Source organism: Chrysochloris asiatica, unplaced genomic scaffold (assembly GCF_000296735.1).
Source record: "Chrysochloris asiatica unplaced genomic scaffold, ChrAsi1.0 scaffold00102, whole genome shotgun sequence".
NCBI lineage: Eukaryota > Metazoa > Chordata > Mammalia > Afrosoricida > Chrysochloridae > Chrysochloris > Chrysochloris asiatica.
Window position 1 is genome coordinate 5,446,830 of NW_006408620.1, and position 24,042 is coordinate 5,470,871.

At 43.7% G+C, this 24,042-nt stretch overlaps 1 protein-coding gene across 1 annotated transcript in view; it reads left to right on the plus strand.

Moving 5' to 3' along the window:
• Positions 1-24,042, plus strand: part of TXNDC11 (thioredoxin domain containing 11) — a 76,758-nt gene that overhangs the window by 22,463 nt on the left and 30,253 nt on the right. The window contains 1 exon segment of the mRNA XM_006867212.1: positions 10,834-10,927. Coding sequence (XP_006867274.1) covers positions 10,834-10,927 — 94 coding nt within the window.

Below are 24,042 nucleotides of genomic sequence, written 5' to 3' on the forward strand. Positions count from 1 at the left end.
AATTGTCTGGTTAGGAAACGACAATACTTGATTAGAGGACTTTGGTGCAAGAGCTCGGGAGTCAAGCCCCTTTCTTCATTCTCCTTACAGAACCATTTATCTCGTGAACTGTACCAGTTAGGACTGTCTGCAAAGAAGCTGTATCGGTTTTCTACACACACCCTGCATGTAAGATAACAAAGGCAGGATCCAGGTCCAGAAATGACAGCACAGCTGTAATGCTGTCAGTGGAGTGAACGTGGGTGTCAGAACGCTGAAGGGAGTTTTGGACGTCCTATACTAGAGATGTAAACAGTTTGTGCATGGCTGCTGACTGAAAGGTTGATAGTTCAAATGTCCTCAGCCGCGAAAGAAAGGTCAGGCTATCTTCATCCTTAAAGTGAAATCAGTGTTGCCAAGTCGATTCCAACTCATAGTGCCTCTGGAGAATAGAGACGAACTGCCCTAGAGGGTTTCCAAGGCTGTGATTTTTTTACAGAAACAGGCTGCCATATCTTCTCCTGTGAGTGGCTAGTGTTTTTGGCAAATGAAGGCCATTTACTGACTCACAGAAAACAGCCAACAATAGCATTAGTTTTGTGGTGAGTAGTTTTGAGCAGTCTGATAGGAGATGGGGACTCTTGTACACATGCGGGGCCTCTTTGCTCTACAGCTGAGGGACCTCAGTGTCCCTCCCAGCCAGCTTTCTACTCCAGGGACTCGGTGTACCAAGATTTTCCTGCCTGAAAGTACAAGGAGGGGATGCTTAGACAGTCGGGCACCAGGGGGAATTTTGTCACTTTCACCCTCCTATATCTGGGAGAACATCAGGGGTCAGGGTGGGCTGTTGCTTCTCTGGAATCTAGGAAACCCCAGTAGGAAGAGGAATGGGGAGTAGCTGTGGTTGAGGGGCCACCTGAGGGGCTGTCTCCTTTCCCTCCCTCCATCCCCACCCAGTCCTCTGCTGGCTTCCAGGCCAGAATTGATAGGTCAGGGTTAGTACCTGTGACCCAAACTAAACGAGGCGTAGTCTGTTTTGGTTTTCCTCTCAACTCTGTTTCCTGTTGTCATTGTTTTGCCCAAGATTGAACACTTGAACACTTCCCTCAGAATTTTAGAACAGCAGTCAGCGCTGAAGACTAAAGCAGTCAGGGGCAATGTTCTGGAGATCTTAAGGGTGCTGTTTCCTTAGGGGCTGAAGGTGGTCAAATTCAGAGGATGAAAAGGAAGAGGAAAGCAGGTGTCTGCCGAGTGGATTCTGGCTCATGGTGATGCCATGTGTGTCAGAGTAGAACTGCGCTCAACTGGACTGTCTATGGCTGATTATTTGGAAGTAGATCCCCAGTCCTTTTTTCCAGTGACTGCTGGGTTTGAACCGATGACTTCTTGGTTAGCAGCTGAGCACTTAACCTCCTCACCACTAAGATTACAATCACAGAGCACTATGGAGCAGAGTTCTGCTCTGCAACACATGGGATTGCCATGTGTCCGAATAGACTAGACAGCAAGGGGTTTTGTTTGAGAGCTGAATCTGCTTTTTCTTTGAATAAGGACATTCCTCTAAATGAGGGCATCCCAACCTCAACAATTGACGTTTAGAGGTCACAGAATTCTTTGGTGTGAGACACACCATAAGGGTGTTTAGCTGCATCTCTGGCCTCCATTCCCAAGATAGCTGGGACTCCTGGTGTAGTTCTGTAGGATAAGCAGTGGACTGGGAACCACAAGGTCAGCAGTTCAAAACCACCAGCTGCTCCATGGAAGCCCTGCACAGGGTCGCTATGAATTGGAATTGACTGAGCAGCACCTATCAACAATAACATTGTTCATTAAAGGGGCACTAGTGGTGCAGTGGGGTAAGCATTCGACTGTTAGCCTCAAGGTCTGTGGTTCAAACCCACCAGCTGTCCTGAGGGAGGAAACTCCTACAAAATTTACCCTCCCAGGAACTGTGGAGCAGTTCTGTTCTGTGCCTTAGGGTTCCTAGGAATTGGAATTATTTATGTGTATTAATTGGATTGCTGTTATTCGTTTTGTAGCACTGAGAGTGTTCTATTGTTGATAATCACAGTATTACAGTATTTAACAGAGTAACATGATTTAAAGCTTTCTTTCCAGATAATGTAGTAAAATGGTACCTGTCGTGTACATACTAAATGTAGCCGAATACTAAAGTGAGCTTGTTAGTGGATACTACAAAGCTCCAAGTCATGTTGAACCATATTAGGAAATTTGGGTAGGCATTAAGTTAAGAATGTGAGTAAGACTGTGTAATGGTAATGCTATTTTCAAAGTCACTAGTTTAAGGCTTATCTAATTGTAGTATTGTTTTATTATCAGGATAGCAATAATTATACAACAAAACATTTGCCACTTTGACTGGCTTACAAGCTTTCAAGAGGGAAGCTAGATTCATAGGGCATGGAGGAAGGTAGAATCTCCACTGAGTAGTATACAGTCTGTCTAGACGGGGCTGAAGAAATGAAATCTGGATGGATCTCTTGTGATACAATAGTGAATAATTGTTATCTGGACTGCTTGTGAGGGTTGGAATTGTAAAGGTAGACGTTTTTTAGCAAGGAAGAGAGTGATTAACTTTTCAGCCTAAGAGCGGAGGTCCCTGAGACCAAGGGAGAAGAACGGAGAATGGGACCCTACCCAGAGAAGCAGTGATGCCAGAGATGGAGGCAGAGACGATGACGTGGATAGATGGAGCAACTGGGGACTTTAGACACAGAGAGGGAGAGGGGCTGTGTGCTGATGACTGGGGGGCAGGCTTGCAGTGTATACCCTTTGGTTGGTTGATGATGCATGGAGGGAATTGTAACCATGGCAATGAAATGATATACTATAGGATGAATGTAAAACTAATGTTCTCCCATGTAAACTATCACATAATTCGCAATAAAATATTAAAAAAACAAAAGACATCAATATAGCCCAGGTGAGAAATCTTATTACTATTACCTCCACCATTCAGGTTAAACAGGAGACGTGTTTTACATAATATTGACTGGTAACAGTAATTCATTCTGCTCAAATGCAAGTTCCTACAGCATATCTGGCCTCGTGCATGTAGTGTTATCAATATTGGAGGGACTCCACTCTGGATCAGCTGAAACAGCCTTAAAGCCAGGTGTCCAGATTGATCGTATTGAAGGCCCAAACGCTGTCTGCCACCTTATCTTACAATCCGAGCTTGACCACCTGTGTCAGTGCTAAATTAGGAGACATCACAAAAGGGTTCTTATGGAAACAACACAAGCTCACGCCTCGCTTTCTCTTGAAAATGCTAGCAATTTATAAAAATACTGCTTAGTTGCCTTATTTTCCAGATGTATTGTGAAATAGAGAGACCTGTGCAACCAAAAAAAAACCCAAAAAACATTTGCCACTTCATCCATCTTAGATGTACAGTTGTGTATTCTTTGGGCCTGATTTGCTGTAGATATTAGTACCTTTTCCATCGAGGGGCTGTGGTGGTTTAGTGGTAGAAGTTTCTGTGTAGGAAGCCCAGGTCTGAGTCCCCAGCACTGCACTCAAGCATAGACTCCCCCATCCGTCCATCAGTGGGGCCTGTGTACCGCTGCGATGCTGAACAGGTTTCAGCAAAGCTTCCAGACTAAGACAGACTAGGAAGAAAGGCCTGGAGATTTACTGCTGAAGAAACCTCTGGATCACATTGATGTGACCCTGTCGTGTATGAGGTCATCATGAGTTGGGGACTATCAACAGGCACAGCTTCTACTTCAATCAAACTTTCTTTCCAGTTTTTAAAGCTCTAGACAGAATTGTCTGATTTGTACTTCCTGATCCGCCCACCAGATGCCAACATATTATTGAAAAAATTTGTGTCTGCAGCTAACATATTTCTTAAATCTTTTCATGAATTTCTGTAATTTATCCATTTAAGAGCGGTGATTTGCCATATGCCCATTTGTTTATGCATCGTAGCTTTGACAAACCAAATTGGTTTGAATGTAGGTGGGCTGGGGAAAAGCTTTAGCATCTTTGTGCATGTGGAGGGGTAAGGGATGGGGAGGGAAGTTTTGGAAATTGCCAGGTGAAAGGAAATTGGAGAATTTTGGAGAAAAACCCTAGGAGGATGGCAGGTACCTCTTATTAGCATATTGTTTGCATGCAAAATGTCACTGAATGTTGAGTAAATAGGTAGCTTTTCTATCTGGCCCTCGTTTTCCAGCACTGTGAGTAGCATTGCATTCTCTGGATATGGTGGGGGTGGGTATGTGCCATTGAGTCGGTTCCGATTCACAGGGTAAATCCTTCCGGGAGCCCAAAGTCTCATCTTTCTCTTCCTAAGCCCTTGGTGGATTTGAACTGCTGACCCTTAAGTTAGCAACGCGACACATAACCCACTATGCTCCCAGGGCTGAGTGGGTGAATGTTTATGTGAAATAGTTCACATGCCGTGGTGAGTTTTTTACAAGGAGTAAAACGCACCATGGCCACTAGAGGGTGTGTAGATCAGCTGCTAACCTTTATATGCCGCTGCCAATAGTAGAGCTCCTTAGGGACCCGCTTAGGAAAGAAGTATTTTGTGATGATGAGGATTTGCTGGCCTTGCAGTATCACTGCCGTAAATAGCCTGTTTTCAGTCATCTCATTATAGCTGGAGCTGAATGTATTGTATCTCATGGCATGGAATTGAAAACCTACAAACTGTCGCTCATCCTATCGCCCTGATGGAGAAGCTTTGTCTGATTTTTCTTTCTAGCCCCATGCATGCATTCATTCACAAAGATGACTGTGAGTCTCCCTTGTGCCAGACACGCACTCTGAGCCTGAAATGCCAGGAAGAAAACGAGAGACAAAGTCACGGAGTTTCCCGTTCAGTAAGGAAGATAAACAACAAACAGGGAGACAAGTGAAGTTTATCAGTGCTATGATGGGGGCTGTGGAGGGTGCCTGGATGTTTTTGGAGGTAGGGAAGACTTCACTGAGAACACTTTATTTAGATTTCTGCTAAAATGCTGTTTTCTGTAGCATCATGTGAGGAAGCTCTGGTGGTGCAGAGCCGCTAAAAGGTCAGTGGTTTGAACCCACCAGCTGTTTCTCAGGAGACAGATGTGGCAGTGTGCTTCCATAAAGATGACAGCCTGGGAACCTCATGCTGTGAGTGCTGTCATGAGTCGGATTGGGCAGCTGGGGTGGGTTTGAGGACATTTGGGGAAAGTGCGTTCCAGGAGATGGGAAAAAGTACAGAGAGGCCCTGAGGGAGGATCGGGACCTGACAGAGCAGAGGAGACCCGGAATTCAATGTGATTTTACTTCCGTTACTGAATGTGTGCATGCGTGTAAGCGTGTATGTGCACATAGCCACTTCAGCCATTGCATGCATGCTCATACATACATATGTTTATGGAACATATGAGGGGCTTCGGTTTTTGTAGAAAAATGGAATTAAATGAGAATGGGATTTTCCTATGAACCTCTGAAGCTCTTTCGAATGTCTGCTTCTGTGAGGCCATCTAAGATTATGTGGACAGAGAGCTAAAGTTTGCCTTCTAAAATTTCTAGCTATAGAACATTTATTAATTTGTTGTTGTCAGGTGCCATCAAGTCGGAACCGACTCATAGCGACCCCATGCACAGCAGAACGAAACAATGTCTGATCCTGGGCCAACCTCACTACCGCTGCCACACTTTGCACGTTTGATCGATTTCAGATTGAAGAAGTTGGTAGAATTCTTCTGTTTCAACTTCACTGGCTTTAGTGGTTGGTGCATAAATTTGAATAATAGTGGTACTAACTGGGCTTCCCTGTAGGCACATGGATATTATCCTATTAGTTACAGCATTGTACCTCTTGACTGATGTGGACATGTTCTTTTTGACGATGAATGCAACACCATTTCTCTTCAACTTGTCATTCCCTGCATAGTAAACCATGTGGTTGTCAGATTCAAAATGGACAATACCAGTCCATTTCAGTTCACTAATGCCTAAGATATCGGTGTTGATGCGTTCCATTTCATTTTTGACAACTTCCAATTGTCCCAGATTCATACTTCGTACATTCCATGTTCCGATTTTCAATGGATGTTTACAGCTGTTTCTCTTCAGTTTGATTTGTGGCCCATTAGCAAATGAAGGTTCTGTGAGCTTTTCTCTACTTGGAGGAGGCATTTTTTTTTCTGCAGTCGCATTCTGAGTACCTTCCCACCTTCCGGTCCTGTATCTGGCAGTGTTTCTCTGCTATCCATAGAGTTTTCAGTGACTAGATTCGCAAGTAGTTTGTCACTCTTTCTTCCTAGTCTGTCTTTGTTTGAAAGCTCATCTGAAACCTGTCCACCATGGGTGACCCTGCTGGTTATTTAAAATACCGGTGGCAGAGCCCTCAGAATCACAGCAATTTAGAATGAGTTTATTTTATTTGGTTTGGGTTTGGAAGATTGGTCAGATTATAAAGAAACTTTTGTGAGTTTATTGTCCTTTAGTCTCTATTTTTGTTACCTACAGAGTGATTTGTTGTTGTTGTTAGGTGCCATTGAGTCGGTACCAACTCATAGCGACCTTATGCACAGCAGAACGAAACACTGCCTGATCCTGGGCCAACCTCACTACTATTGCCTTGTTGTTGCTGTTAAGTACTGTGAAGTCGGTTCTGACTCATAGTGACCCTGCATAAGGTTTCCAAGGCTGCAAATGTTTATGGGAGCAGAAAGCCTCTTTCTCCTGCGGAACAGTGATAGTTTCGAACTGCTGACCTTGCGGTTCGCAGCCCAATTTAGTAACCACTACTCTACTAGAGCTCCTTACCTAGGTTGCTCTGATAAAACTTTCTTGCTCTGGTCTTGTTATTCTTACTACATGACTGGGTGGGCCTATGCAAATGAGGTACTTGTAACCTATTCAGGGGATTGGATAGCTTACTAATAATGCAGGTAAGGTGCCTGGCACCTGTGTGGTGGTGGTGGTTATGTGCCATCAAGTCAGTTCTACCTCATAGCAATCCTATGTAGGGGTTCAGTGGCTATAAATCTTTCCCAGAGCAGAAAGTCTCATCTCTCTGTCACAGAGCAGCTGCTAGATTTGAACTGCTTACTGCAGTTAACAGGCCAACATGTAACCCACTGTGCTACCAGGAAGGAGTTCATGTAGGTTGTTGTTGTAGTTAAGTGCCGTCGAGTGGGTTCTGACCCATTGTGACCCTGTATAGGGTTTTCGAGGAGTGGTGGTGAGCTTAAACCGCCGACCTCATGGTTCAAACCATCTGTTCAGTTCAGCGCATTAACCCACAGTGCCACATCAAGAGTCCTGTGTAGGGTTGGGACCATGCAAATAAGTGTGTTTGTTTTTGTAGGTGCCGTTGAGTTGGTTTCGCCGTATATAAAGCCCTGTGTTTAACAGAACGGAACCCTGCCCGGTGCTGTGCCCCTCGCAGTGGTTGCTCTGTGAGCCCATTATTGCAGCCCTGTCAGTCCATCTCGTTGAGGGGCCCCCTCATTTTCACTGTCCCTCCTCTTTACCAAGCATCATGTTCTTCTCCAGGGACTGGTCCTTCTTGACAATACGTCCAGAGTATGCTAGACAAAGTCCTGTTGTCAGTGCTTCCAGGAACAATCCAACTGAACTTCTTCCAGAATAGATTTTGCCGACACCATAATTCAGATGCATCAATTTTTCCATGGTCTTCCTTATTATTCATTGTCTAGCTTTCACATGCATATGAGGAAATAGAAGATACCATGGCTTTGGTTAGGTGCACCTTAGTCCTTAAAGTGACATCTTTGCTCTTTAATACTTTAAAAAGATCTTTTGCAGCAGATTTGCTGACTATATAATGTCTGCTGACTTCTTGACTGCTGCTTCTGTGGACTTTGATTGTGGATCCAAGGAAAAGGAAGCTTTTGACAACTTCAGAATTTTCTCTGTTTATCCTGATGTTGTTTATTGGTCTAGCTGTGAGGATTTTCATTTTCTGTATATTGAGATGCATTGCATACTGAAGGCTGTGGTCTGATCTGTATCAAAGACTGAGAAAGTCCTATACCCAGGAGACAGAGCGAGAGCAGCAACTCTGGACACAGCTTAACATAGTGAGAAGCAGCTTCGGCAGACTGGCATGAGACGCTGCCGTGGGCGTCCTGGTCTGTGCAGTAAGGCAGTTACGGTGAATGCACCGCCCCACTGACACAGAGACCTGAGTGCCTTTGAACAGGAGGCTCCCTGACCACGAGGGATCCTTCTGGGCACTTGTCAGTAGAGCTAGATTTGCTGACCTATGAAGTGAGAGAGTTGAGCACCTTTGGCCAAGTCTTGCTGGTGGAGGGACGTACCCTTGGGAACTTCCTAGTAGAGCTAAAGAGCTTTGTCCCACTTGCCCAAGTAAGGCCGAGACCAGGCCGAGGGGCCAAGTGGCTGAGGCCCAGAGAGATGCCTGCCTGTGAAATGGCTGAGGAGAGGCTGCTCACTTCAGAGAGCTGTATCCTGGTGTAGTCTTGGTCTTGAACTGTAGTCTGTTGCTTCCGTAATAAACCCCACCACTGAGTGTATGCTCTATGAGTTGTAGTCGTCATTACAACGAATTGTCAAACCCAGCCGAGAAGTGGAGCACCATGGGAGTATATAGGATGGAGAGAAGAGATAGGTGTGGCTTCCACCTCACAAGACTCATATCATATGCTCATGGACTCCTGGTATGGCACTGTAAGGTAAACACTGGACTGCTAACGACAGGGTCGGTGGTTCAGACTCAGAAACCTTCTACAGGGTTTCTATGAGTTGGAATCAACTTGATGGCACTGAACAACAACAATATGCCAATGATAATTCCTTCTTCTTCCCCTTTGTTCTTGATAAGAAACCTTATTACACCATCATAGCGTGGTTGTAATTCTTTAGAACGCTTAATTGTGCTCATGAGAAACCTGTACAAAGACCAGGAAGCAGATGTTGAGCAAAAGTAGGAGACACTGAATCATTTGAAATCAGGAATGATATGTACCAGGATTGTATCCTTTCACCATACTTATCAATCTGCATGCTGAGCCAGTAATTGAAGATGCTGCATTATGTGAAAAAGGGCATGGCACAGGATTGAAGGAAGACTCATTAACAACTTTTGACATGCAGTTGACATAATCTTGCTTGCTGAAAATGAAGAGGACTTAAAATACTGTTTGATGATCAAAGACCACAGCCTTCAGTATGGATTGTACCTCAATGTAAAGAAAACAAAGATCCTTACAACTGGGCCCATAAGTAACATGATGAACGGAGAAAAGATAGAAGTTGTCAAGTTCATTTTGCTTGTATCTCCATTTAGCACTCATGGAAACAGCATTTAAAAAATCAGACAACTTATTGCATTAAACAGATTTGTTGCAAAACACCCCTTTAAAATGTTCAAGAGCAAAGGAATCAGTTTGAGGACTAAGGTGCACCTGACCTAAGCCATGGTATTTTCAGTCGCCTCATATGCATAAGAAAGTTGGACAGTGAATAATGGCAGAAGAACAAACAAATCTGTCTTAGAAGAAGTGTAGCCAGAAGGCTCTTAAGAAGGACATTGTGCTTGGTGAAGTGGAGGGTCAGCGAAAAAGAGAAAGACCACCATCGAGATGGATTGGCTTAGTGGCAGCAGCAATGGGCTCACGTATTACAACAATTGTGAGACTGGTGCGGGGGCCAGGCAGTGTTTCATTTTGTTGTGCACAGGGTCACTGAGTCAAAGACGATTCCATGGCACCTAACAACACCCGCGTTATCAAATTAGCTCCACAATTATTTAGTAAGAGCATTGTGTTAAGTGCTTTGGAGCCAGAAAGAAGGATTCTTTACACTTGCCTTTTGTTCGATAGGTGTGGTTAATTCGCTGGACTGCAAAATTGGTTTGAACCATAAGGTCAGTGGTTCAAGCTCACCAGTAGCTCCTGGGAAACCCTATACAGGGTCGCTATGGGTTGGAACCAACTCGACAGCACTTAACAACAGCAAAAAGTATTTGATAATTCATTAGACTCATCTTCACAGTTACCTCATGAGAAATGGTCCCCTTTGTCAGTCAGCTAAGAAAATGGAGGCTTCACACTAAAGAGTTCTTTCTCCCAAGGCCATTCCTCAGCTTTTCTGACTCCATGCTCAGCTTTCTCTCCTTGAGGCTCTCACAGCTTGTTTTTTGAGATAGGTATGGTTATCCCGGAAGAAAGCTGGGCAGAACAAGTGCGCAGGCCTTGCAGAGAGGGCAGAGTGCATCTGATGGGGGACAGTTCCTATAGTTAGTTGGTTTGGCAGAATGGAGAACATTAGAGAAACAGAATGAGCAAAGAACCCGAGTGTGTGGAGGAGGAAGAAGAGCCGACCTGTTGAGAGACGAGGTGGGCGCTGTGGGTAGCTGGGTTCTGAGTGTGAGAAAGCAAGAGTTGTCTGAAGGATAATCTTGAGTACAGGTGGAGCCAATCAGATTTAACCTGATTTCAGCTAAGTATGGAAGGACATTTGGAGTGAGTGAGTGAAAAAGAAATCTGAGGACTGTGACAAGGACATTACTAATACTGCTTGACCAGCCAGGGGCCTAGAATTGTGCCCTCAAGAGTGGGTGGGAAGAAGAACCTACAGAGGGAGAGAGGAGGACCTTTCAGCTCGGAATTTCCCTGTAAGACTGCAAAAAAAAAAAATGACCTTTCCGTTTCTTGTCCACCTGGAAGGAAAGGCCTGTTGCTACCTGTCTCATGTAGTGAGGCTTTTTCTGTTTTGTTTTTTTAAATGAAATACAACAAAGTGCATTCGTAGTCAAATTTCATTGGTGTGGCTCTTTTTTTCTCAAAATATCCTGCATGACATAGTTGTCAGTGATGCGTCAGTTGCCTCTCTCTGCTCTTGTTCACACAGCCTGGTGTACTTGGCTACTTTGAGTTCAATGGCTCGCCCCAACCCCCTGGGTACTTGACCTTCTTCACATCAGCATTACATTCATTAAAGAAAGGTAAGATGTTTTAACAAACGTGGGTTTCTAGTGATTTCTTTTGTATATGTTATCATTATGATTCTATTTTGTAAAGTTGATTTACTTGAGTCCTTTTCTGAATGTGCTTCTAGTAAGTATTTAAATTGGTTCATGTGCCATCAGTAGCAAGCAGAAAATACTGTATTATTTGAAATGCAGTCTCATAAATAATGAGCTTTGGAAAACTGTATCTTCATCATACCCTGTAGTTTTGCATTTTCCATTTTAAATTTTATTATACTGTAATCATTGGTTTTCTAGAGTTACAATCTCCGGTCAGAATTTTCAGTGGTTCTATGTATAATCTGTCAGTTTGGTCTGCTATAATTTAGCAGTATATTTTCTCTGTGGAATAGTTTTGCAAGTCTGAAGTCATGTCACATTGCAGTGTATTTTTCATGTTTGATCCAAGCTTTCTGTCAGCACTACTTCTAGGTCCTATTGGACCCTTTTCCATCCGTTCACTTGTTTCCCTCTTCTTTGTTCTCACCATAGTCCAAGGTGCCAGTACCCCACATCTGGACTGTATGAGTAGATGCTTAACTCTTGCCCATTTTTTTCAACCCAGTTTAAGAGTGATGGTCATAGACCATAAATCCCAGCTCACGTCTCTCCTCTGCTTTCAGATCTTCCATGGCAGCCCAGTGCATGTAGGGAAAACTCCACAATTGTGACCTCCGCTGCCTTTGCCCTTTTGTAGCTGGCCCTAATGCTCTGGACGTGGACTGCATTGGCCTTGAGTTGGCTACCTGCTTCCTCACACCAGGGCCTTTGCAGGTGTTAGTTCTTCCATCTGGAATGTTCTCTCCTCTACCCAGGCCAGCTTTCCACCTGCCAGATCTCTATTCAGTCATCCTTGAGAGCCAGCTCAAATTTTGCTTTGACAATCTGAATAAGTCTCACTCCCCCAGTCTCAGTTTGGTGTGAGATGAATTGCTGAATAGAAGTGAGGGCGTCTGAGAGTCGAGCCGTGTATGTCCGCTCAATGAGCCCTCTCCAGTGCCTGGCACATGCAGGGGCTCTGTCAGTATCTGCCAAACGTGTGGGGACACCCATGACTGTGTCATCTTGTCCCTGTAGATCCTCCTGAAGTATGTAAACATCCTTCGGTTCATGGCTTCATTTTATTGTTTTAAATAGCATTTCATTTTGTTTTAGGTAAAGTGTACAAGTGGCAAGTTAGGTTCCCTTTAACAATTTGTAACCCATTGTTGTATGCCGTTTGTTGCATTGTATCCATTCTGTTTCCTTTCTCTTCCTGATACTAGAGTTTAGTAAGACAGAAAACAAAAACGTTGGTGAAGTGTGGAGAAACTGCAGCACTCATACCCACACTGCTGTGGGACTGTAAAATGGTGCAGCCATTGTGGAAAGCAGTATGATGCTTCCTTAAATTCGAACTAGAAATACCATTTAACCCAGTAATCCCACAACTCATTTCTTAATCCTAAAGAAATAAGAACTGGGAGATGGGCAGATAAATGCACACTCATGTTCTTTGCAGCATTATTTACAATGGCAAAGAGATGGAAACAACCTAAGTGCCCATCACTGGATGAATGGATAAACAAAGCTATGGTACATATATTCAGTGGAATACTCTGCAATGCTAAAGATTAATGAATCCCCTCAACACCTCACAGTGTGGATGAACCAGGAAGATGCTATGTTGGGTGAGATAAGTCAGTCACAAAAGGACAATATTGTATGGGCCCACGATTACAAAAAGTCAAAGAAAAGCTTAGAACCAGTCATAGGACTGGGCAACATTTACCTCTGTTGTACATGGGGTCACTGTGAAATGGAGCTGACCGGATGGCACCTAACAACAACAACAACAACAGCATCATTAGCAACTAGATGCTGATGATGCCAAAGAAGACCAGAGCACTCCCTGCTCTCAGGTTATTCTCAGTTCTGTGACGGTGACAGAAACTGAAGTCTGAAAATTTTTAATAAAAAAACAATTTGTCAGAGTTCCAGTTCATACTTTCCTTGCCTTTTTAAAAACAAAACATTTTGTTTAGCTTTAGGTGAAAGGTTATATAGCAAATTAATTTTCCACTCCATAATTCAGACACAAACTGTTCTGGTACATTGGTTACAATCCTGACAATACGTTAACGATCTCCCCACTTCCTCCCTGGGCTTCCCGTTTCCGTTCATCCAGTTTCCCTGTTGCTCTCTGCCTTTCTATCTGTGGTTATGGGCAAATTAGATGGCTTTTTTGGTAACTGGATATTAGATTACTTTTTTGTTGTTGCTGTTGGGTTTTTCATTTGTTTTTGCTCTTATAACAGTGTTTTTAAACACAAAACATTTTGTTTTGCTTTAGGTGAAAGGTTATATAGCAAATTAATTTTCCACTCCATAATTCAGACACAAACTGTTCCGGTATATTGGATACAATCCTGACAATGCGTTCACAATCTCCTCACATCCAACAATTAATACATCCAACAATTTTGAGACTGTCATTTTTAATATCTAATTAAAGAACCTGCTGTGTTCTAGTTGTTCACCTGTGGGGGAGATTCAGGGAAGAAATCAAATGGTGACATAAATAGGTCTTCTGTCCACTTGGAAGCCTTGGAGCTGCAGTTGGAAATCAAAGTGTACACTTTGGAAACAAAATGCTACCTAAATTAGCTTAAGAAGCAGAGATTCCAGCTCTTTATGGTATAGTAAACAAAGCCCTTCAAAGAGCTCCTCAGCGGAAGATTATGTGTCATGGGACAACCTCGAGACCATCACTAAAGTGGCGGCAGCGTTGGGGTTCCAGGTTTTGGGAGAATTGTTCTGTGACCTCGTTCACTCAGTTGTGTTCTGCTCTGCCATGCAATCAGAAATACATCATTCTTCTTCATTTAGGCTTTTATTCAGCGGTTTCCTAAAATGTGCTTTTTTGGGAATAAACCTCTCCAGGTACACGACAGTATCCTTTTCTTTCCTTTTAGCTAAGAAATGTGGTTGTTGTTGTTAAGTGCTGTCAAGTTGATTCTGACTCTTAGCGGCCCTGTGTACATTTCCAAGGAGCGCCTTGTGACCTCTGGGTAGCAGTCCAACGCTTATCTTATAGCGCTACACTTATACTCTCTCTCTCTCTCTCTATATATATATATATATGTATACACATACATACATATAATATATGTTGTTAAGTGCAGTCGAGTTGGTTCTGACTCATAGTGACCTTGTTTAAGGTTTCCAAGGAGCAACCTTGTTGGTTTGAACCACCAACCTGTGGTTAGCAGGCGAGAGGCTATAAATCTTCGTGGGAGCAGAAAGCCTTGTCTTTCTTCTGAAGGAAGGAGATACATGGGTAAAAATTACTTTCAAGTACAAAATGAACCTCCTTGCTCGAATTCCTGATCTTGATGAGTGAGTACGAGAAGGCATCCAAATTTTGTTTATGTAAAAAATGGAATGAAAAGATAAGTGGAATTTGTCCATGACCTTTTTGAAGCTCCTTTGTACTTGAGAACTCCAAGAGTAAGTATTAGCCCAATTTACTTTTACTCTATTTCTGCTCTGTTTTGTTATATCTACAAGTGTGCAGGAGCTGAGATTCATCCTCATTAACAATCACACCTCATTTTTTGGGTTGTTGTTGTTTGCTATCAGGTCGGTTCTAACTCATAAGCAGCTGGTAAGTTTGAACGACTGACCTTTCAGTTCAAACTGACCTTAAGGTCGAGGGCTTACCTTGTGGCACCATACCAGTGGGTTAGGTCCTACTTAAGCTTGATGTTGTTTAGTTGTTAAGTGCTGTTGAGTCAGCTCTGACTCATAGCGACCCATATAGGGTTTCTGAGGAGCAAATGGTGGGTTGGAACTGCCGACCTTGCAGTCAGCAGGCCAATGCTTATCCTACAATACACACCAGGACCTTCCACTTAAGCTTGAAAGGAACCATTTTATATACTAGGGCACATTTGGAAGGATGCTTTTTTCCCTATAATACTGAGCATCTGGATGCCCCCCCGCCCTTTGCTTTCTTCTACTCTGAATTCAGGTGATATTTTCCTCATCATTAATCGAGATGAGGTAAGAGAAACATGCAAGCCCTCCTTCTTGTACTAGTTAAATCTCAAATATAAATTTCAGGTTAGTGTCAGTTTAGATTATGTACATAGATCAGAGTCTGAGAAACATTTGAACGTGACGCACTTAGCAGTTGATTAGACAAAGCTTAACTGAAGTCCTTCCTGTTTAGACTGTTGTTATTGTTGTTGTGATGTGCCGTGGAGTCAGTTCCAACTCACAGCGACCTGGTACAGGGTTTCTGAGGCTGTAAGTCTTTACCGGAGCTGAAAGCCTCATCTTTCTCCTGTGGAACAGCTGGTAGTTTCAAACTGCTGACCTTGCAGTTCGCAGCCCAATTCGTAACCACTACGCTACCAGAGTGCCTTAGAATGGTGTGGTAGAAAGCTACAAATATTAACAAAATGCTTGCCTTCACCTTCCTTAATGGTTTTTTTTGTCCTAGAAATAGCCAGGGTATTTTCTGAGGTCTATGTTTGTTTCTTTTTCTTTTTTTAAATTTTATTGTGAATTATGTGATACTTTAAATGGGAGAAATTAGCTTCACACTCATCCTATCATATATCGTTTCATTGTCATGATTACAATCTCCTCCATGCATCATCAAACAACCAAAGGGTACATCCTACATCCCAAAAGCCTGCCCCTCAGTCGTCAGCACACAGCCCCTCTCCCTCTCTGAGTCTAGAGTCCCCAGCCGCTCCATCTCTCCATGCCATCATCTCTGCCTCCATCTCTGGCATCACTGTTTCTCTGGGTAGGGTTCCACACTCCCCTCTTCACCCTTGATGGTCCCAGGGACCTCCGCTCCTGGACTACCAGATCAACCACTCCCCTCCTTTTGCTACAAAACACTTACCTTTACATTTCCAACCCTCACAGTCAGTCCTGATAGCAATTACTCACTATTGTGCCACATGAGTGCTAGCCCCATCTCCTTTCATCAGCTCGTCCCAGACAGATTGGATACTACTTCTACCTTCTTCCACGCCCTGTGAATCTAGGTTCCCTCTTGAAAACTTGTAAGCCAGTCACTTCTTGCCTTTGTAGCCTCCCCCCATTTTGGGTAGCCAATGTCCAAGTTGCCCATTCCTGTCTACTCTGTGTGTGGAGGGGGTGGGAATGATCCTTGCTATAAAGATTTGTTCCCTCTTTTGAGCTACTGCATCCATAGGTGTAGGTCAAGTTCATCAAATTGTATCAGTTTACTCCTTTTTTTTCCTCTTCTTTCTTCTTCTAGTTGATCTCTGATCATCCAGTCATCGAAGCCAGGTCAAGTGGGTATTATCTGCAAGTGTGGGTGTTCTTATGCATATGTCCTCTCTTCTTATCAGCTGGACACTTCAGTCTCCACTCTAGTCCTCTGTGGCTGTGTCACTGTCTCTGGGCCCAAAAGTCCCCAGGTCTTGCCACACTACTGGCCAACCAGGTCCCCACTTGGGTTCACAGGAGCCTTTTGAACATGGTTGGACTTAGCTCACAGCTTCATTGCTGTTTTTCCCTCACTTCCCCTTATCGGTGACCAACATGGTCACCAGTTAGACCACATGACTTGCTCCTGTATTCCCCTTGAGTCTTAGTCTTTGGAAGGGAGTTTTCCCTGAGGGGAGCCGACTACTTGCCGTGATATCTTCTGGGTGAGCAACTTACTCGTTCTTACAGTAGTCAGTCAGACTGCTGTTAATTGTTTTGTATTTTTCCTGTCGGTCTTTCTTTCAAGAAGTATCTTCTGTTCTTCTAGCCACTCCAGGCAGGTCTGCTTGTCCTTTCAAGTGGAGATTTCCCACCTCAGAAGATTCTGGATGGGGTTCAGGATTCCACCTATGGTCTTATACAATGCAAAGGCTCCACAGGAAGTCTCTTTTACTGGGCAAGTTGTAGCCCCATTTTAGGTATTCCAATCAGTTTTAGGCAGAAGGAGGACTTAACAAGCTTTCTATGGTGCTATTTCTGGCTGTTCCTTTCTCTCCCCGTCACTTGTCTGTTTTACAATGGTAGGCAAGAGAAACCTGCATTTGTTTCTTGAAGCTAGCTGGTCAGCAGTTCACACGTGCATTTTATGAGTGTACCATGGTTCAGGTATCCTCACTAGGCGCTGTGGAGCCAGCTGAGAAGAGAAGGCTCTTCTCGCCTTCAGGAATCTTGGGGTTTGGTCGTAAGAACTGGCCCTATGGTGCTTTACTGGCAAGAACATCTGTATAGTGTTGGATGTTTTTAAACATTTTCAGAGGGCAAACTGACTACCACCTGAGTGTCAGAACACTCGCGGCCTTCGCTCTCTCTGTTTTAGCTGTTTCCTTTGGTCTCAGCTACCTGTGCATTCCAGCCTTGGTGCTAATCTGTCGCTTCATGCTGGCTGGCCTGTGAGTGGTAACGCAGTTACCCAGCTGTATTTCTTCCATTGTTGTCCTAACCTTTTGACTTACATCTTTTTTTAAAAGTGTACTGATTTTATTATTAATATTTTTACATTTATCATCTCTGAGTATAAATAGTATGTGAATACAGTTCAACTCCATCTCAAAAATTTATCTATTCTCTGTGTACTTTTTAAAATTTAATAGATAATGAGTTTAAAAAGTTGCTTTACTTGTGAGTTACGATTTTGGGAACACAGCTTTGGTAAAAGGAAGGCTTGCTTTTGATGTCTAATTGTCTTTTAGTGCAGTTATATGTATTTTACCAAATTGCAGAACAATTTATACTATGTAGAAAATCACAAAACAGTGTCATTTTAAAATAGTGATTGTATATGTTCATTTAGTTGAGTCTGCGGTTCTTTTTCTTGATTTGTTCATCTTTTTGAAAAAACCTGACCATTAATTCAACTTTTCTCCCTTTTAAATTAAAAAAAAAATGTATATCTAGCACTTTCTACCTGGAATTTACTTTGAAAGTAAAGAGTACAGTTGGTTTCTTTCACCCCCTTCTTATTGGCTGATCGATACCATTTACAAACTACTTTTGATGTGTGCTGTACCACAAAATAGATTCTTCATGCACTTAGGTAAACCTATTTCTGCCTTTTCTCTTGATACAGATAACCTAATTTTGTATGAGTGAATATGATTTCATTTCTTGCTTTGTAAGTTGTTTTATTACTTGGTTAAACCCTGGATCCGCTTCCTCTGGCTCTGGGGTTTTGTGGAATATTCTTTTATATCCATCCATGCCTTTGGACTGACTTTGGTTGGGACTATTTTAAATGTTTAAATTGACTTGGAGATAATTGTATGTTGTTAACATTTAGCTTCCCTTTCTAGAATCATGGCATGACTGAACATCTCCCTGTCATGCTTAGTCATTACAAAGTGCTGCAGGACCAGCAGCCTTTGTGTGTTTCCAGAGTCTGAAGGAAACCTGCTTTCTTATTTCTCTACTCTTCCTAGACAGTAAAGCCTCTGATTCTTTGAGCCTTTTCACATGTGATCTTTACTGACTTCTGGAGTTCTTTGGCCTAAAGAAAAGTTAATAAACGGGTTAGTATTTTTAAGTTGGTTGATTGGTTTTCTTCGTGCTTCTCAGATCATTTTGCCAGCTGTAAAACCTGTTCTATTAAAGAGTTGCTATATTATGCTGTGACTCAGTGAAATTTCATAAAAAGAATCTTTGTGCTAACAGGCTATGACATGTGATGTTTTCAGCTTAAATAAGTATCATACCATTTTATTAAATGCACCTACCCAAGGTACAGCATGTAACGTGACTGACCACCAGACCCTGGTCTTCCTCTTTCCATTCCCTGATTATACTGTATCCTCATCTAACGGTCGAATTCTCTCTGACCAGAATGTGAGCTTTTTTGTTTACAGAGAGGTTAACTAAGTGTCTTGAAGTTTGGTCGTGTTGCTCTAACAGTTGTAACCCCTGCTCACCCGTGGTGGTGTTAGGTACCATGCAGTCGGCTCCGACTCAGTGATCCTGTGTACAGCAGAATGAAGGATCCTGTGCCAATCTCACAATCATTGCTACGCCTGAACCGCTTGCCGCTTCTCCTGTGCCATTCTGTCTCCCTGGGAGTCTTCCTCTTTTTTGCCAAGCCTTCACTTCACTAAACATGATGTCCTTCTCCAGGGACTGGCCCCTTCTGAAAATGTATCCAAAGTATGAGAGACGAAGTTGGGCCCTCCTGGTTTCTAAGGCATATTCTGGCTGTACTTCTTCCAACACAGATTTGTTTGTAGCTGCAGTTAAAAGGTTGAAGGACTAAGTCATTTTGGTTCCACCACTACTTGTACCTCAGGCCTTCTGGCTCCTTACAGCAAAGTGTAGGAATCACTCGTGACCGTGGTGGCAGGAATCACAAGTCACAGCTGAAGTCACACGGCTCAGTGCAGACAGGCTGGAACTGGTCTGTCTTGGACCACCTTTCACAGACAGCTGAGTACCATGCACTGAAGCCTGACTGAGCTCTTCCGCAAGCCACGCTCTACCTGGATGGCCCAGGCTTCACTGCCACCCTTTGAAGTGGGGACGGTTAACCTCCCTTTACAGATGACGAAACGGAGGTTCTGAGGAGGCTGTGAACTTACTAGCTACCTAAAGATGTCCACTTCTTGATCCCTGGAACCTGTGGCTATGACGTGTCACGGCAAGGAGTGAAGGTTGTGAATCAGGTGATCTTGAGGTGTATCCTAGGTTATCTGGATGGGCCCATTGTGGTCATGGTGTTGTTGTTAAGTGCTGCCGAGCTGGTTCTGATTCACAGCGACCCTGTATAGGGTTTCCAGGGAGCAGCTGGTGTGTTTGAACCCCCGACCTCGTAGTCCAGTGCTATATCCTGCAGCACCACACCAGGCCTCCATTGTCATCGTAAGGCCCCTTCAGAGGGAGTTGGGAGGCAGAACAGTCCCGTGTCCAAGCAATGGGACATAAGGAATTCTTGAGCAACTGTTGCTGCTTTGAAGATGGGGCAGGGGCTGCATTGCAAGCCAAGGATGGTAGCAGCAGCCCCCAAAAGCTGGAAAAGACAAGACCACATGTTCCCCTGAGAGTCTTCATCCAGAAGGAAGACTGTTTTGCTGACAGCTTTGATTTCAGCACATCGAAACCCACGACAGACTTCTGACACTTGCCAGGACTGTAAGGGACATTTGTCTTTTAAGCCACAAAGTTTGTGGTAGTTAGAGCAGCCACAGGGAATGAATGGCCTCACACACCAGTGTGTGCTGGCGCTGGGGGAAGGCAGGACCATGTGACTCTGTGTGCAGCTAGTCAGCTCCGCTGGGATGAGGCAGGTGGTACGTTGTAGTGCTTCCTTCCTCCTGACCTTTGCCCCTGATGCTGTTTTAAATACAGCGCCTCTTCCTGATTGATATCCGCCTTCCCAGGGCCTATGGGATTTAGAGATATTGCTTGGCTCTCATGGTGTGTGGTGCTGGATACCAAGTGGAAAGTTCCACGCTCCGTTCCCGGAAGGCCTCGTGCACTAAGAGGCCATGTCTCCCTCTTAGCCACTTGCAGTGTTTTCCAGCTTTCCCTGAACTTTTGTGACTTTCTCCTAACCAGAAGCTCCCAAAGACCAGTCTTCTGGAGTTACCTCCTTCGCTTGGTCCCCAGACTTCCCACCTGTGAACTAGAGGAGCTTTGCCCTTGTCCCCTCAAAGGGACCCTTCAACTGGAAAGCTCCATGGCCCTTGGCCTGTTCTGTGTACACCCTGGAATCTACGACAGGTGGTTAGATTTGTAAAGGATTGCTTTCAAATGAGACGATTCTGTAGCAGACATCATGTAGCTGACCCCAGCGTCAGATCATGAGGGCAGCCTGAGAGGGGTTGGTTGTGTGCCCCTGAGTCAGTTCTGACTCACAGTGACACGGTAGATCTTTATGGGAGTAGAAAGCCTCATCTTCCTCCCACAGACTAACGGGTAGATTCAAACTACTGCCCTTGTGGTAAGCAGCCCAGCTCAGTGTCCACTACTGTACCAGGGCTCCGTAAACCGACAGGTTTCTTGTTACTGCTGTCCAGTTGATTTTCCCACTCATAGTGACCCTGTAAGGCTTTCCGAAGAGTGGCCGCTGAGCTTGAGCTTCCGACCTTGAGGTTCAAAGTGATTTTGCAGTCAGCGCATTAACCCACAGCATCACACCAGCTAGAGTCTGTGAAGTCTTTTCTTGGAGGTCCAAAAGCCCAAAAAACCCAAAACCGCAGTAGTGGTAGGTGAAATCCAAACAAGGTAGTGTCTGAAGTGATCAGTTGAATACTGTGCTGTGGTTTACAGAGAAGGGATGGTGGGAGAGGATTTCATTTGCTACCACGGGAAGTGTATGTGGAACAGTGTAGTCAGTTCTGTGGTCTGTTTTCCTACTAATATATCGAGGTGTGGTGCTCTAGGAGCAGCAGTAGACTGCTGATCATAAAGTTGGTGGTTCAAACCCACCAGCTACTCCTTGAAAATCCTATACAGGGTCACTGTGAGTCAGAACTGACTCACCGGTACTTATCAACAACAACAACAATGTATTAAGGAGTCTTGGTGGCACTACAGGTTAGGTGGTAGACTGCTAACTGCAAAGTTGGCAGTTCAAACCCACCAAGCAGTCGGTGGGAGAATGGTGAAGCTGTCTGCTCCCATACAGATTTTTAGGGTTGGAAACCCTGTGTAGGGTACTGTGAGCTGCAGTCACCTCGATGGCAGTGGCTTTACTGTAGTAATGTATTTGGAACTACGTTTCTCTTTCCCTCCCCGCCACTTGCAACAGGAACCAAAACAAAAAACACAGCTAAGAAGTTATGTTGACTCTGAACTTAGCAGTATCTTGGCAAGTACTAGCGTGCACATATTGTGTTGATGGAGCCTAAATCCCCAATTTTTTTCCTAGGTAATTGCTTTGTGCTTTATATTAAGAATCTTAATATTTTAAAAAAATCCCAAATGACATTTCTAGGGGGAAAGGTGTGGTCGGTGCTGGAAGTCTGTCCATTGGAAAGTAACTCCATAGTTGGTTCCGTCTTTGAGAGCAGCTTTTACTTTGATGGCTGAATGATTATGTTGTTGTTGTTAAGTGCCGTCGAGTTGGTTCCGACCCATAGCGACCCTGTACAGGGTTTCTGAGGGTGTAAATCTTTACAGGAATAGAAAGACTCATCTTTCTCCCGCAGAGTGGCTGGTAGTTTAGAACCGCTGACCTTAAGGTTTGCAGCCCGATTCGTAACCACTATGCTACCAGAGCTCCTTGATTATGGAGCTCTTGAAAATGAATCATTATGTAACTGCTGAGTGATGTGGGCGGGGCTATTTTTATCCCTTTTTATCTGAGCCTCTGGTTCTCCTTTCTCCTTCTTGTCCAGAAATTAATAAAACGACAGGAGCATTTGGCATAAACTGAGGATTGTTTCTGAGCCAAGGGATGGTGCCTTGATCTAGGTCTGTCTTCTAGAATGTCGGCTGCTTAGGCCACGTCTTCCCTCCAGAGGAAATGACTCTTCCTCATGCCCATGAAAGGCCGGTGACACGCTCTGAAAGTGCTTAGTTTGGAGGGACATCAGGATTTCTTTTGTCAGCAGCTCTCTTTGTGACTCTGTTTCTTGCCCTGATAGTGCCATTTTGTTCTGTGAGCCCTTCCACATTAGCACACGGAGAAGTTAGCTGGGACACAGAAGATGACCCCCCATTGTTCAGCTCCCTCATTTCTGGTCACTCACTCAGAGTGTCCTTGGGTGCCTGACTTTATAATACGCCTAATGCTGTTGAATGCAGACCTCCGAGAGAGAATTCTTTTCAGAAACTCAGCAGTTTGTACCCAGTCACAAGGTCTACTGCCCCATTTTTGTCTTCCTGAAGGAGGGAAAAGGGACAGCCTGTCCTTAAAAATCATCTGTCTCTGCTATTGGGAGATTTTTGTGAAAATTTTTTTAAAGAAATACTGCCTTTTATGCAGATGATACAACCTTGCTTGCTGGGAGAGAAAAGGACTTAAAATACCATCTGATGAAGATCAAAGACAACAAGCTTCAGTATGGATTGCACCTCAATGTAAAGAAAGCAAAGATCCTCATGCTAAATCAATAAACATCATGATAAATGGAGAAAAGATTCAAGTTGTCAAAGCCCTTCCATCTATATTCATGGAAGCAGCAGTCAAGAAATCGGATGCACAAGACCACTTTAAAGTATTCAAGAGCAAAGATACCACTTTGAGGACTAAGGTGCGCCTGATCCAAGTCATGCTATTTTCAGTTGCCTGCGAAGGTTGGACCATAAGGGAAACCGTACAAGAATCGATGCATTTGAATTGTGGTGTTAGAGAAGAATATTAAAAGTACCAAGGACTGTCAAAGAAATAAGCAAATCTGTCTTGGAAGAAGTACAGCCAGAATGCTCCTTAGAAGCCAGGCTAATGAGACATCGTCTCTCCTACTTTGGACTTGTTATTAGGAGGGAATCAGTCCCTAGAGAAGGACATCACATTCTCAGTCCACAGAACTTCCTTTAGGATGTTTTTCATAGCAGGGTTGGCTTTGACAAAGTCCCTTAGCTTCTGTTTATCATGGAATGTTTTGATTACACCATTGTGTTCGATTGACAGCTTTGCTGGGTAGAGGATTCTTGGGTGGCTGTTTTTTTTCTTTCAGGGTTTTATATATGTCTCCCCATTGCCTTCTTGCCTGCATGGTTTCTGTTGAGAAATCCGATCTTAATCTGATTTGCTTGCCTTTGTGTGTTACACTTCTTTTTTCCCTAGCTGCTTTCAGGATTCTATACTTATTTTTGATTTTGTAGAACTTGATTATTATATGTCTCAGTGATTGTCTTTTAGGGTCTATCCTACCTGGGGTTCGTTGAGCTTCCTGAATGCTTATCTTTTCGCTTTTCAGGATGTTAGGAAAATTTTCTTCCAGAAGCTCCTCATCTATTTCCTCTGTAGACTTGTGTGATTCTTCCTGTTCCAGAATGCCAGTAATTCTTAAGTTATTCCTTTTCATGTTGTCCAACATGAATTTTAGGCCTTCTTCCAATTTTTTTATCCTTTTTTTGTATTTGTTCTTCTATCTTAGTAGTGTTGAGAGATTTATCTTCTAGCTCATTAGTTCTGGCTTCTATTTCTT